General features: G+C 38.0%; 1 protein-coding gene across 1 annotated transcript in view; it reads left to right on the forward strand.

Moving 5' to 3' along the window:
* Nucleotides 1–456: 456 nt before the first annotated feature.
* KIF5B (kinesin family member 5B) overlaps nt 457–15469 on the forward strand; it is a 41189-nt gene continuing 26176 nt past the window's right edge. The window contains exons 1-4 of the mRNA XM_045786418.2: nt 457–1031; nt 7974–8061; nt 13955–14028; nt 14948–15052. Of these exons, the coding sequence (XP_045642374.1) occupies nt 906–1031; nt 7974–8061; nt 13955–14028; nt 14948–15052 (393 nt within the window). The 5' untranslated portion in view covers nt 457–905. The remainder of the gene's footprint in view (nt 1032–7973; nt 8062–13954; nt 14029–14947; nt 15053–15469) is intronic.

The following is a 15469-nucleotide window of genomic DNA, read 5'->3' on the forward strand; positions in this document are numbered from 1 at the left end:
TTTTCTTTCTTGACTCCCCAACTCACTCTCTCAGGAAAGAGTAACCGCTTAAACTGGAGGGCCGAGCCTCACCCTTCATTCAAATCTTTTCTCTAGCAAAGCGCTCTAATAAGGCAGACTAGGGACCAATTTTATCTCCAGACCAAATAGAAAGCAAACACTTCCTTATTAGGAATATAGTACTGTATTTAAATAAACTACAACATAAGGTAGTTTTAACAAATCCCTTGACCCCTGCAGAAAAGAAAGCTAAGCGCGTCTCCGTTCGCCTGGGAAGTTCTGCTACCGGGCCAGGCGGCGAGGTAACCGAAGGTACCTCTCCAAGTGAGCGGCCGGTAAAACTTGAATCGGCGACCCCCGGGCGAAAAGCGGCGGCAGGGCGGCGGCGCGGCCGACGCGGACGCGGATTGGTCGTCACGGCGCCCGAACCCGCCGCGCGTGCGCCATGCTCCTCGCGCACCGCCCATCCCGCCGCCCAGTCGCCGGTCTGCGGCCTCGGGAGTGATCGGGAGGCTGCTGGCGAGCCGGCGAGCGGACAGCTGGGCGGGCAAACGGCGTGCCCGGCTTGCTGTCTCCGAAGAAGGAGGGAGCGATTTTTCCGGGGTCTAGAATCTTCTCGAGCCCCTGTAGTTGGCCCAGCCCGAGGAGGGAGAAACTGAGGAACCGCGGACTCTCCACCCGTGCCGCCGCCATGGCTGCCATGATGGATCGGAAGTGAGCCTCAGGGCGACGGCTACCGGCGCCGGCGCCGCGAGTCCGGGTTCCCCGGCCACTGGCGCCGGGGGGAGCGCGACGCGGCAGACGGCTGACTCTCTTGGCCTTCGCGACCCCTACTCTCAGCTCGGGCCCGCTTCCTTCCAGACTGAGCGGCGGGGAGTGGCTCCCGGCCTCCGGCAGCGAGGAAGATGGCGGACCCGGCCGAGTGCAACATCAAAGTGATGTGTCGCTTCAGACCTCTCAACGAGTCTGAGGTGAACCGCGGCGATAAGTACGTCGCCAAGTTTCAGGGAGAAGACACGGTCATGATTGCGGTGAGTGACCCCCGCCCCCATACTCCGTCCCGCTTCTTTGGGCCTGGCTGGGCCCGGAGTTCAGGGAAGTGCGGTGCAGAATTGAGAACGAACAGTGGTTCCCCAACCCCGCCCCCCCCAGTAGAGTTTGCCGGTTCAAATAACCATGGGGAGGGAGACTGCCCGGCTCCACGGGTGTTCCTGGATCGCCCCCACCCCGGTCTTAAGAGCCCAGAGAAGGGAGGCGCCTGGTCTCTGTCTGGGACACTCCCCCACCTGGGGCGCTGGAGGAGCTGTCCGAGGAGAGTTTAGTGTATATTTGCCTGTGTTTCTGTGTGTATGTGTGCAGTTACTGTTGCTGTTTTGGACTACCCCCGAGTTTACCATTTGTAACACGTGCAAGGTTAAAGTTCAGCTAGGAATGTTGAGGTTTAAGACCAGCCCTACCGTACCTTAAGTAGTAAACATACCTAAGTGTATAGAAACAGAAGATACAGCTACGTGTTGAACCATATTTCTCTCTCGGGAGGAGGAAAAATTACCGAACAACTACAAACATACCTGTATCTCGTATGTTCAACCACCCATGAATGAATGAGCGTTCATGTTAACTATTATAAATGGCGAGTCGAGGACTGTAAAAAGACAGTTTTATTTTGAAATCGGAGTGGTCAGTTTTCTAGCAGATCTAGCCAGCTCAGATTGGGTCAAGTATGTGCCCAGAAAGACCTATAATCTCTTACCGGGTTTTATAGGGTAACAGTATAGCAAAGAGGGTTAACGCTTTGTGTATCGAGGTATTATAAACGCAAGCTTTAAAAAAAGTTTTTGATCAGTGAACTGAATTTCTTGTTAGTATTAGATTTCTACTTCTACCTTGGAGAAAAATTGATTTTGATAATATCAAGGATGGAGAAATTGTGCCCTTTGTGGTGTAAAACGTTACCAGAGTTGGCTGATCATTGTCAGGGAAACCAGAATGTAAGGTTGATTTTTTTATTTTTTATTTATTTACTTATTTTTTTGAGGTCTGATCTTGGGTATTGAAAAGTCTCTGAAAATATTTTGCATTCCCAGTTCAGAAAGATTAAAATGGGTAGTAAGACACTGCCTACAGAACAGTGAATTGTGACTAAAAAAATTAAATTTATCTTTCTTGGTAATGCCATTGTAGCAGAATTTTTTTCTTCGTTGCTATCATGGTACAAAATCTCAATGTTAATTTTTTCTCTAATGGCATTCCATATTTAGCATATTGTTTGCACAGTTTAGTTTGGAAAAAGGACAAAGGGTGTCCCAGAAGATGGGACCTTGATGATTAGAGCATTGACATATAAGACAGGACTGAAGTTCTTTAAGAGTTTTTATTTGGAAGTTTGCAGAGTTCCACTTTAGAAAGTGAATGTCATAGCTTTTTGTTGCTCTGTAGACTTTTGGCAAACAAGTCATTAGATTATGAAAAACTGCCAGCTACTACTGTGTGAAGACTGTCGGGCTGGTTTTTTGCTAACAAGTTCATGAGAAAAACTATAAATGACATCATGGTGACACTAAGAAGTTAAGCACCCAAGTAGTCATCCTTTTCCTTTAGGATGGTATCTCTGACATGGAATCAGAGGAAGCTTGCAAGACCTGGGTTAGTTGGCATATTGGCTGCTAATTTTTCATAGAGTTTTTGTGATTATTTAGCTGCAACAGTGATTGACACATCAAAACAATTTTCCTTTTACACTTGTATTAAGAATGTCTTACTTTTGCAGATTTGTGTGTATGTTTAAACAAATCTGTAAGTATTATCAAGATTCATTTGTTAGGATGATAGGATTTAGGATTCACAAAATACATAGAGAAGGCAACTTTCTGCCCAAATATGACATATGAGGAAAGACTTAAAAGAAAACAATTACCACGGTAAGCACACTTGCATTCTAGGTTGTTTTCCTTTGGAGAAAGTTCTTGTAAGTTCTTACGTAAGTTTCCTTAACAATGTGAATAAATTTAAATGATAATAGAAATAATGGATAGGTGATTGAGTTGTGAATCAGTAATAAACAGTTGGCCTTTAGGTAAACTGGTAAGCATTTTTAGTCTTTTTTTTTTTTTTCAAGTTTAAGCAGAAATACAACAGTCACATAGCCTTAAGAAATGTAAGGCAACATGTTTAGTTCATTACGTTCAAGAACTAATCTTTTGCATATACTAAGTTATTGGTTACTCTGAGTTCTCAATTTTTTAAATGAATTTATTTTTTAAAAGGCTGTTGAAAATTTATAAGAGTGAAATTTTAAAATTTAAAAATCTCTAGGTTTGTTTTGTTCATTTTGCTGGATCCTAATTCAAAATGAACAGTTTTAAGAAGGAATTGCTGCAGTGCAGTGTTTAAAACTAAATTATTTTAAACATCATTTTAAGACATTTTGTACACAATCTTTGATTCAATCAAAACATAAAAGGATAGGTATTTTAGTTTGTAATGTTACTGAATTATAGGTATAACCTGTGTTCCTATAGGAAGTAATTTTTAAGGATTCTCATTTTCATCTGAGTTCACTTTTGTCCAAACTTTTTTTCCTGTTACATCAGTGATTTTAATATAATATGATCCTGTGGCAGGCACATCTTAAAATTCTATAGTGTTTCTCTGTGTTTTAACAGCCTTTTATACAGATTTTTTTGGTAATTAAGTGCTTGTTGAAGAGGTATAAATACCACGTCACACAAATGAAATAAATGGATTGTTTAATTTTATTATAAAAATTAAAAAATTTTTATTGTAAAAATAAAATTAAGAGAACCTGTTATCCACAAAAGAGGAGGAGAAGGGTAACACCTTATGTAGTTGAAATAAGCCTGCTGAAAACTCCAGGAAAAAAAAATCAATAGAAAAAATTACTCTTTTATGCATCGTAAAAGTGGAACGTGCATTTTTGTATTGTTAAGTATCTTGACTAATCATCGTTCCTTCTATGGTATACTGTAGAGGCTCTCAGAACCAAAAACAGGCTGTTGTAGTTCATTGATATTAAAGGAAAGTAGAACCTAATTAGATCATCTTGTCCAGTTCCTTGCCTATAGCTCAACACGATTTCTTTTTTCAAATGAATGATGATACGGTATTTGATCCTGATTACCTTAAGAGTGAAAATTAGAAGAAGCCAAGTGCCTAGGTGGCTCTTGTTTTCAGCTCAGGTCATGACCTCCTGGGTCCTGAGATTGAACTCTGCTTCAGGCTCCACGATCAGCGGAAAGTCTGCTTGAAGATCCTCTCCCCCGTCCCTCCCCGGGAGTGCATGAGCACTCACACGTGCGCAGGTTCATGTGAGCGCGCGCTCGCTCTCTCTCTCTCTCTCTCTCTCAAATAAATAAATAAATCTTAAAAGAGAGAGATAGCAGCAGCCCTTATCACGTACTTGTACAATTGTGGAATGTTAGCTAATAATCATTGTCAAACTAAGCAAAGTCCGATAAGATACAATCCCATGTGATCTGAGGATCACTATTCAGAATTCCAGAGAAAGGTATATTCCTGCTAGGAGGGTGACCTTTATAACGAGATTTGCTGTTTAGCCTGGTCTCTGCAGATACAAACAGGAACCACTTCACTTAAGAAATCTAAGGTATGGGGTGCCTAGCTGGCTCAGTCAGTGGATCCTGCGACTCTTAATCTCAGGGTTGTGAGTTCGAACCCTATGTTGGATGTAGAGACTACTTAAAAATAAAATCTTAAAAAGAAAAAAAATCTAAGTTATAGTTGCAGTTCAAATAAGCTTATTCCTATTTGGTTTTGTCCCCTTGAAGCCTAAGTCAGATGTGAATGCATTTTATGACTTGGAGTATCTTTGAAGGTTTATAGAAGTAAGACTACATAATATACATTTCAAAGCCAAGAACCAGGGTAAGATATGGACGTCCACATCATGAGTTTTCCTTTGTATAATTTATTTGAAAAGTTTTTAGTTAAGAGATGTCCCTTAATTGTAGACTATTAGAAGTTTTAGTTTCATGAGTCTTGTTTTAAATTCCAGGAAGTTATCATCAGTTAGTAACTTCATTGCTAGATCGCTAATAAAAACATTTGCCTTACATAACAAAATATACTTTAATTTTGGAATTAAAATAAGATTTTTGTCACCTTAATGCTTAGCACATAAATTAATTTTTGATTTAACAGTGATATAACATCTAAAAATATCACATAATCCCAGCTTATTTATTTTTTAGTTTACGTATTTGCCGTAAGGAATGCCATAGTAAATACCTGCATAAAGTACTTTTTAGGCAGGTTTTACTATTACCCTTTTTTTTTTTTTTAACGATTTTATTTATTTGTCAGAGAGAGCACACGCGAGCAGGGGGAGCGGCAGGCTGAGGGAGAAGCAGGCTCCCCACTGAGCAAGGAGCCTGAAGTGGGACTCGATTGAGCCCAGGACCTGGGAGCATGACCTGAGCCAAAGGCAGATGCTTAATTGACTGAGCCATCCAGGAGCCCTGTATTTCAGATTCTACCCAGCCTTATTCTCTGTTCTTTGAACCCTACAGTCTATACTAATTAAATAACATTTCTAAAATTCTTTACTCATTTACAATGTCTGATACCTTATAGGTGCTAAATAAATGTTTGCTGGATACACGAGGAGGAAAATTTATTTTCTTTTCCCATACAGAAAATTAGCGTGGTTTATCTCTGGCTGGTGATTGTTATTTTGACTGTATTTGTGTTTTCAAAATAGTTTATCACAAATAACATCTTGTACAATCAGTAAAGGAGTAGATTGTCTCTAATTTAGTTGCACCAGTAAAATTGAAGGTTAATGTCTTCATAGAATCTTAGCAAAAGGACACTTTTATGTTTGTCTCATAGGCAAAGAATAATCAGCATTGAGGTGCCTGCTTTAAATTGATGCCAAAGTGAAGTCATCGTAGTATATCCTTTAAGAGTCCTTTCAGCTGCAGAAGGCAAACAAACAACAAGTAGTCGTTTAAATAAGTAAGAGGATATTATTCTCACATGTTTAAAGTCTGGAGATAGGCCCCTGCTGCTACTACTTACTGACTCTGTTATCTCTTGTCAGCCTTAAGCTATTGACTTTTCTTAATGTTTGTAAGATGGATGCTACAGCTCCATCATTCTAGAAAGGAGAAAGGGCAGCTACAGCTGAGATGGCCCTTTTTATCAGGAAAACAAAATCCTTGCCCAAGAACCCTCAGCGGATCATCACTTACTTTGTAGTAGTATCCAGAACTGGGTGGGTCGTGCGGCCACTAGTTGCAAGGAGACTAGGCTGTCAGGTGGTTAGTTTCCCAGCCTAGGTAGTGGGAAGCGATAAGGGGAAGGAAAATTAGTAATGACTTTGGATAGCCATTTAGGAGTGACTCTTTCATTGTACTTTTCATTGTAACTGTTACTCCAAACTTTGGGGAAGGAGATTGTGAAGTATAGTTCCTAAAATGTAAGGTCTTTTTTAGCTAAGGCCTAGGAAGTCTTCTATAATGTTAAGGATTTTTTGGATGGTCATGATTGTATTTTGTATTTAAGATCTATCTTCCTTCCTTTCGTTTAAGAGAGGGTAGAGAGCAAGCGTATACTTTCAAATACTAGAACCTCCATGACCTCCTCTCTCATCTGTATATCCTCAGTTTTTCTCTTAGATTATTAGATTGTTCCTGCCAACATTTAAACTTGCTCAGATCTTGTCCCTAAAAAAAAAAAAAAAAAAAAGTCTTTGGACCCAGAGCCAGATTTCTGCTCTACTTAGTTACTTCCCATTCTTTTTAAATCTCTTTCCAATCTAACCTTTGTCATTGGATGTTTTTCAGTTTTGCCTTGACCTCACAGCTATATTTGACACAGTCACTCCCTCCTTGATAATTTTTCCTTGACTTTTCCTTGACTGGCATGGACACTGTGCTCTAATTTTTTTCATTCCATCCCTCTGGCTCATTCTTCAGACTATGACAGTTCTCTAAATGAGTCCCCTGGATCCTTTCAGGGGATGCACAAGGTCAGAACTTTTCAAAATAGTACTAAGATGTTATTTGTCTTCTTCACTGTGTCGTCATTTGCATTGGATCTTTGCTCCATATACTTCCAACTTCTTTTGGTTTCTTGTAGCCTGCAGGCTCATTTCTGCTTTAGGATCTTTATGTGTCCCGTACCTAGGCTGCTTCCTGCACTCACCCTCCCATGACTAGTATTGAAGAGACAAGCAGTGAACTAGGTGCTACTCTTTTTTCAGTTTTTAAACATTCCTTCACCACAGTGGTTCCCTGGCATTCTTCCTTCTCCTAGATTCAGGTTCTTCTCTTACATGCTCTCATAGCACCCTGTTGCAAGAGTCAGAATTCTAGTCACTTAATTATTTGTCTGATGTTTGCGCCACTATCAGTTAACCTCCACTAAAGCAGAGAGTATGTCTGTCTTGGTCATCATTCTAGCAAGATGTATGTCTAGTATACCAGGCATTCTGTAAATGTTTGTTAAATGAGAAGCTATTGCAGTAAAATGAGAAGCCTAATGGGAGTAGGGGAAGGAGCTCTGAATTGGCAGGACGTTTGAATTTAAATTTAAATTTTGTCATTAACACCTTTGGTACCTTTCAGGATTCTAGTTTCCTTATCTGCAAAATGATATTATTATTGAAAATAGCGTCTCAGTACTTGCCAGAGTAGACAGTCGTTAAATAAAAATTCACTCAGCAATATTTGAGTGCCTATTATAGTAGTGGTAAGCCCTGGAAATATAACAAAGACTAAATCAGACATTTTTGGTTTTGTGGAGTTCATTCTAGTGGATTTGTACTTGGTGATCCCTAAGGTCCTTTCCACAAGAGTCTGTGATGTGAATAAATGTATAGTAGGTACCTTATTTAGAAGGTTAAATATATAATGACATCTTTAAGGGAACTTAGAACGGTCCATTCACCTTTAATTTGCGTCGTTGATACCTTTGTTTCTGTTTTTCAGTCCAAGCCTTATGCATTTGACCGAGTGTTCCAGTCAAACACCTCTCAAGAGCAAGTGTATAATGACTGTGCGAAGAAGATTGTTAAAGGTAAATATATTTAGCCTGCTGTTATCTCAAAAATAAGTAAAATTTTGTGATCGTTCCCATTTACCCAATTTTTTTCATTTTAATGCCCACCCTTTATAGTTAATTGTAGAAGACAGTTGTTTAAATAATTAAAAGATCAAATACAATTAGTAAACACATTGTTGTTCGAATTTCACAAGCTAATTTATATACAGTACCTAATGAAGGGTATTATAAGAATATTAGTGTTACACACTTGTTCTTGGAGGATGCAGTTCTGTTAGATATTCCCAAGAGAGTTTCTAAGGTAGCAGTTCTGGAAATACAGCAGCGTGAGAATGAATACAAAATAGTTAGGTTTCTAAAAAGTAGTAGAAAATGGTGACAGTCTATCATTCTTCCATTCCATTGTTCTTTCTTCCCCTAAAGACTCCTTGTGTTAAAAAAAAAAACTTGAGGAATTGAACAGAGATTCAAGAGTGAGAAAAGTGTATGTTCCAATTAATACTATTAATTTATACTAAGGTTTTTCAAGTTTTTATTTTTTAAAACCATAGAACCCTAGAGTGGAGAGGGCGTGAGTGATTATCTGGACTAGCAGTTACTACAGAAATCCCTTTTGTCAAGGGATCTTAAGTTAAATAGCCATTACTTTATGGTATAATTTATTCTACTTTTTGTCAGCTCTGATTGTTAAAAAGTACTTCTTAGATTGAGGTAAGAATCTGTCTTGTAGCACTCACTAGGGTAGAGGGGATGCGATTCAGTATAAAGGTGGACAGGTTAGGGTTAAGTAGGAGCCCAGACAGTTCATCCAGTAAGAGGAGAAAAGGTAAAGTTTTTCGATAGAACTAAGTCTGTAGATGTGATGGAAGAAAATGTAGATGTTCTCTTCATATTCCATTTTGTCTGTGATCGAGGGTGCATAGTTAGCCCAGAATGAGGATGGAGTAGGGGGTTCTAGAAAAAGGAATGAAGTTTCTGGCAGTAGAAGTGAATGGATTAGGGAAATGTAGCAGTATTGCCAGGCAGCATTGCCAAGGGCCCACTCGAAGTTAGCTGCCAGAAGAGTTGAATTTACCTAGTTGGGGTTTTGCCAGGTGATTACAAAAGAGGGAGAGGGCAAGAGAATTTAGGCTGAATCAAGAGAATGATGATAATAGTGAACAATGGAATCTAAGGTGAATGAGGGGAAGGAGAGTACAGGTGGGAGGAATGGGTTTGAGGGACAGCAAAAAGAAGTGGTAAGATTAGTGTGTTACGGTCTTGGTGGGGTCACAGGTTTGTTGGACACGGTACTAGAAGGAATAATAGGAGGTGGATACTTAATTGACATCAGGAAGGCAGTGTAGGGAGTAATGAAAAGGTCTACAGGTTAATTGGCATCTGAAGGAGTAAAGGACAGGATCATGGAGAAAACTAGGTCCAGGGTCTGAGAGGCCAGGGTATTTTAATAGGATCATCTACTACATGGACATTGGAACCACCAGGAATTATAACAGGAACGTATTAGTGAGAGATGGTGGACTGGATGCTGAAATAGTCATAGAAGGTGTTGGAGAATTAACTCGATTCTATAAATGATTACAACAAAGAGGAACAGCAGTGCCATCTTTTGTTTATAGGCATCAAATAGTTTTCCAAGTGGATCTGTCATAGAACACAATTATATTGCATTCTTTTTTTTTTTTTTTACATACTTTTTTCATCAGTACAGCCTAAGATTTTACATTAGTTTTTTAAATAATACTAAAGTATTGATTCATGAGCACATGGGCAATTTAAGTGTACAGGTCTTTTTCACATCTGCTGTAGCCAACATTAAACCCCATTCTACACTTGAATATTGGAGGTTTTTAATTTGATGGTAAACTTTTAAAGTGTGGATTCCATCTTGTTCATTTTAGCTCTCGATTGTATTTTGAGATTTGTTTTTATGGTTATTAAGGATGTATGTTGGCTGTCAGCATATTTGATAAGTCTGTTACAGTGGCAAGGACCTGAAATTCCGTTAAACTCATTTGTAGACGTTGTTTGAAAAATATTACTCTAAATCATTTATAAAATGCTTAGTGGGCCGTGGTCCTTACTTTTTGGCAGTTAATTAGGTCACACTGGGTATTCAACCGACTTCAGATTCTCTTGCACAGTTACCTGGTTTTTAGTTTGTCAACATATCAACAAGAATATGATGAAAAACTTGCATCCTTTTGTGAAGTCATGGTACATGAGGCTGGTGTTTCCCCAAAGTATCAGTTGGATGACCCTATCCAGACAGGAAATGAGGTTAGTTCAACCATAGCTTTTCTTTTCTTTTCTTTTCTTTTCTTTTCTTTTCTTTTCTTTTCTTTTCTTTTCTTTTCTTTTCTTTTTTCTTTTCTTTCCTTTTCTTTTCTTTTCTTTTCTTTTCTTTTCTTTATTTTTTTAAAGATTTTATTAATTTATTCGACAGAGATAGAGACAGCCAGCGAGAGAGGGAACACAAGCAGGGGGAGTGGGAGAGGAAGAAGCAGGCTCATAGTGGAGGAGCCTGATGTGGGGCCTGATCTCATAACGCTGGGATCACACCCTGAGCTGAAGGCAGACGCTTAACAACTGCGCCACCCAGGCGCCCCAACCATAGCTTTTCTTTAGTGAAATTTTGGTGTGCCAAAAATAATCTATCATTTTTCCTTTTTGAAAATGAGTGTAACATTTACAAGTTAGTCATCTGTTGCTTTCGTGCTCCGTGGCTTTTAGAAATCAGCTATGGTAGCTGTGAAATTTTATCCATGGAATGTGATTCTCTTATAACTAGAAACTTGAGCTCATTTAAAACCATTCTTTTGCTGTCTTATCCACCTCAGCCTTAAAGTCTCTCTTGACAGTGTTTATTCTGTTGTTCCATTTTGGGGATAATATTGTAGAAGGTGGTAATAAAATGGGAATACCCCTGTTTTACATTGTCTGTTAACATTTTATTTGCTGGGCAGTTGTAGGTCTACTCAGACATTAGTCTTTTTCTGAATATTTGAAAAGCTCTTTTTAGGGCCTTAGTTTTTGTTTCATTTTGGTTAGACTTATTCTGGGCTTTTATTTTTCTCGTGCTATTCTAGTGATTTTTATCTTCTGCACATCCTTGGTTATATAGTCTTTTTATTTATTCAAGAGAGAGTGTGAGCATCAGTGGGAGGGAGAGGGAGAGAGAGAATCTGAAGCAGATTCTGCGCTGAACACAGGGCCTGTCATAGGGGTTGATCCCACAACCGTGAGATCACCCTGAGCCGAAACTAAGTTGGACGCTTAACTGACTAAGCAACCCAGGTGCCCCATAGTCTCTTAATAATAGTCTCATATCTGCCTTTCTCAGAACTCTTTGAAGAAGGCAGGTAAGTAAATTGACAGTTGCAATATGCAGTGATAAGTATAATGTTTGAGCGTAGATGCTTTAAGAACACATAAGATGAGACTCCTCCAAATTTATTTGGGGGTGGTTTGTATAGTTGGGTTGGAGGAAAAAAGTAAACCCTAAGCTAGTCTTAAAGGATGCACAAAGAGTAGGAAGGAGAAGGAGGGGTGCCTTCCAGGCAGAGATGACACATGCACCAAGGCATACCCACAGGAGGAGTATCACAATTGGGGAACAGCAGACATTATGGTGTGACTGAAGTTGAACCATGTGAAATTGTCAGATTTGATCATTTTGACCAACGCAAGACAGCGGTATGAGAGAAAGTATGGTGGGAGGGGGCAAACAGGAGCCAGGTCAAAAAGTGCCTAATTTTACCTGATTAACAGATGTATGCTCTCTAGGATTTTCAAATAGATGAATATTATTTTTCTTTTTCTAAAGACCCATGCTTAAGATAGATACATTTCATTGTATATAAATTTTACCTCAGGAATAAAACTGGAAAATGAATCCTAGTTAATGATACCTGCATGGTGAAGTATTTAGGTGGAAGTATACTGAAGTCTGCAGTTTACTTTGAAATGCATTAAAACATGAGATGGATGGATAGATACATGATTAAACAATAAAATTATAGAATGTTAATGATAGAATCTTGGTGGTGGTTATAGGAATGTACACCGTTAAATGTATTCCCTTTATCTGTATGTTTAGATTTGTTGGGGATAAGTCATTATAGAAAGCAAAGTCAGGGATGGATTTGAAGGTAGGCAAGAATTATTTTCCTAATTGATAGAAGTGTTTATCAAACTATTTTAGTGATAATGTGGCATGTCTGGAAATCACTAATCAGTCATTGTTAATATCCCTTGCACCGAGAGCAGATTGTAGATCATAGCAGGTGCTTAGTAAATATTTGAATGTTGAATATTCCATAATCTCTGTAATCAGACGAAATTTTTAAAGTTATGCTTAAAGTCCCCAAATGTATTATATACATTTGTTATCCTGGGTGCCCTCATATAATATAGTTTCACATAACTGCAAGTATACTGTAATATCCTGTAGTTACATGCTACTAACTGTGATCTTGAGAGAGTTACTTGTTAATTCACCTACCAATATTTATAGCTATAACAAAAATTTGGATTTCATCCTTAGGTTTTATTTGATTGATTAAAAGATCTTAAGCAGAAGGTATGACATAGATATACTGAGAACAATTATATGTAAAGGGAGTGAATTGTAAAGAGTCTAGTACTTTGTTTTCCAGATGATTTCTTGTTCAGAAATACTGCAGTGCCATCTATTTTTTTTAAGGTGGAAGAGAGGGACAGAGGGGGAGAGAGTCTTAAGCCGACTCTGGGCTCAGTCTCACAACCCTGAGATCATGACCTGAGCTGAAGTTAAGTGTCGGACTTAACCGATTGAGCCACCCAGGTGCCCCCAATGCCACCAATTTTAGATGTGATTTGAGATCTCTGAAATTTTCCCAGGGAAGTAAGCACCTTCTTTTTCTCATTAATAAATGTGTCTGTAAGAAATTTGTTAATATCTAGTTAGTGGTGCCCAGTGTTGGAATTGTTCTTTTTCTTTTTTAAATAACCAATTTAAAAAAAACAAGGATTGGCCTGCTTACTAATTTACTTAGCATCTGCTATTTCCAACAGAGCCTTCTCTTTTTACTTTGACTTCTTCTAGAATACAATGTAATTTCATAGTACCTTTTAGTCACCGAAAACAACAGAACAAATCCCTGAAAATTGAAAATCAAAAGGTCACCTTGTTAACTCGCATTTCCTTTTTTCCCTTCAGCCTAGTAAAGGAAGATACTTAGATGTTAAAGGTAGTTCTTGGTGTACATCAGGGCTAGAAAAGGTTTATTTTTAATTTCACAGGTATTTTGAAAATTATTTTTGAGGTACAACTGGGCTTGTTGTGCGTGTATAAGGAGGTCTATTGTATGGGTTTGTGAGCTCTAACTACCAGTTAATCACTAATCAGTAATCCTGTTTGTAAAAGTGAATTCATATCTGTGTGTAAATTTGCAGAACATTTTTTTTTAGGTCACATAAAGCTTTGGGATTCAGGTGTAAAGACATTTGAGATAGACACTTACATAAGAGATGATCATAAACAGTGGAATTTAAAATTTGTGTTTTATTGACCACAGAAAGTAATCTGTACTGGAGACAAATTAATTGCTCAGGTGGATCATCACTAAGAAAATTACTATTAATATGTTATTATTTTTCTTCAGTCTTTATAAAACTTTCATGAACTGAACTTCAACTTTAATGGTATCTTTCATATTAGTGTAAAGAAAATCTGAATCTTCCTCACCATTCTTCCCACATATGTTTTGTTGTGCAGAGTTGATTATGCATGGATGAGAAACAGGGTTAATTAATATCTGTGTGAATTTTTTCAGAGTATTTTCTAATATTCTTAAGTAATTTCTTATGAGTCTTTTTTAAGGGAAAAAGATCCCCTGAGGTATAAAAATCTCTTATTTTCTCATAGATGTACTTGAGGGATACAATGGAACAATATTTGCATATGGACAAACATCCTCTGGGAAGACACACACAATGGAGGTAACATTTCATAATCTGTACTCGAGTGTAGTTTGTAGAATACACAGTGCATTCATTATTTGCGGAATGCTTTTACCATGCTTAAACATCTTTATTTACTCTTTATTGCATTCTCTCGTACAAATAATACGCAGGTAACATCACTGTTGGAATCTAATCAGTTCTGGAGTTTGAATAATGAAATTATGTACTTGAAATCATAGCTTTGTTTTATCAGCATAACCACGAAATACGAGCTATTGTAGAATTAACAGGAATTTTCTGCTACCTTATAATGGAAATTTGAAATTTTGAATGTTTTATGTTTTCATTTCTATTCACAGCAATTAATTCTCTCCAAATATCTGCTACTCTTCTTTAATAAGAATGTCTCCACAGTTATCGGTGCTGCTGTTAATAAGATGTGGTCCTGCCCAAACTTGGCATCTAGAAAACAGCCTGTTTGTTATCTTATGCTGCTGCTACAAAGCATCTGCTTTATCATTTATCTGAGCATTCTGTATAAATGATTGCTTATTTTAGTGTAATTTATATTACTTATTCCATAAAGTTAAAGAGAACAAAGACATTTCTAGCATTTGTGTGGATTTGACTTGAAGGAATAAAGACTTATATGGGAAGAAACAAACTAAAACCTTTTTTGAAAATAAATTCATTGCACAAGCATGGATAATCTAAATCTAATGATTAAATAAAAGGCTAAGATCAGTTGGTAACTCTTGTTGTTGTCATGCAGTACTTATGTGTAACTTACCAATATAATAGTTGAATTGGATTTTTTTTAGATATTTGTAAAACTGTTTTCACCAAAAAATGGCAACAATTACAATTAATTGTCCTCTGTTGACTATAAATTATAGGTTGAAAGTTTTTACTTGTAATTTATACTTCTTAAAGTCTTATTTTGTTATCTGTTCAGGGTAAACTTCATGATCCAGAAGGCATGGGGATTATTCCAAGAATAGTGCAAGATATTTTTAATTACATTTACTCCATGGATGAAAATTTGGAATTTCATATTAAGGTAAAAAGCCTTGGGGAAAGATTGTGTTTTGTTTTACACCTAAAATAATTTTATTTCAAGAAACTCAAAGGTTTGTTTTTTTGTTGTTTGTTTGTTTTGTTTTGTTTTGTTTTGGTAAAGGTTTTATTTGAGTGAGAGAGAGTGAGCGAGAGAACACATATGGGGGCAGGGTTGGGGGAGGCAGAGGGAGAAGCAGACTCCCCGCCGAGACCCTGGGATCATGACCTGAGCAGAAGGCAGACGCTTAACTGACTGAGCCACCCAGGTGCCCTGAACTCAAAAGGTTCTTACTGTTCTCATGAGTCTGATTCATTTTAGATGAAGATACATAATGGAAATTGCTTTTTAGTTACATGAGCAGTTTAGAGAGTTCAGATCTTCCCATTAGAACATGAGCTATGGATGAGTTATTAATAA

The sequence above is a fragment of the Ursus americanus genome, chromosome 31 (genome assembly GCF_024610735.1).
Source record: "Ursus americanus isolate L20-20 chromosome 31, mUrsAme1.1.p, whole genome shotgun sequence".
Lineage (NCBI taxonomy): Eukaryota > Metazoa > Chordata > Mammalia > Carnivora > Ursidae > Ursus > Ursus americanus.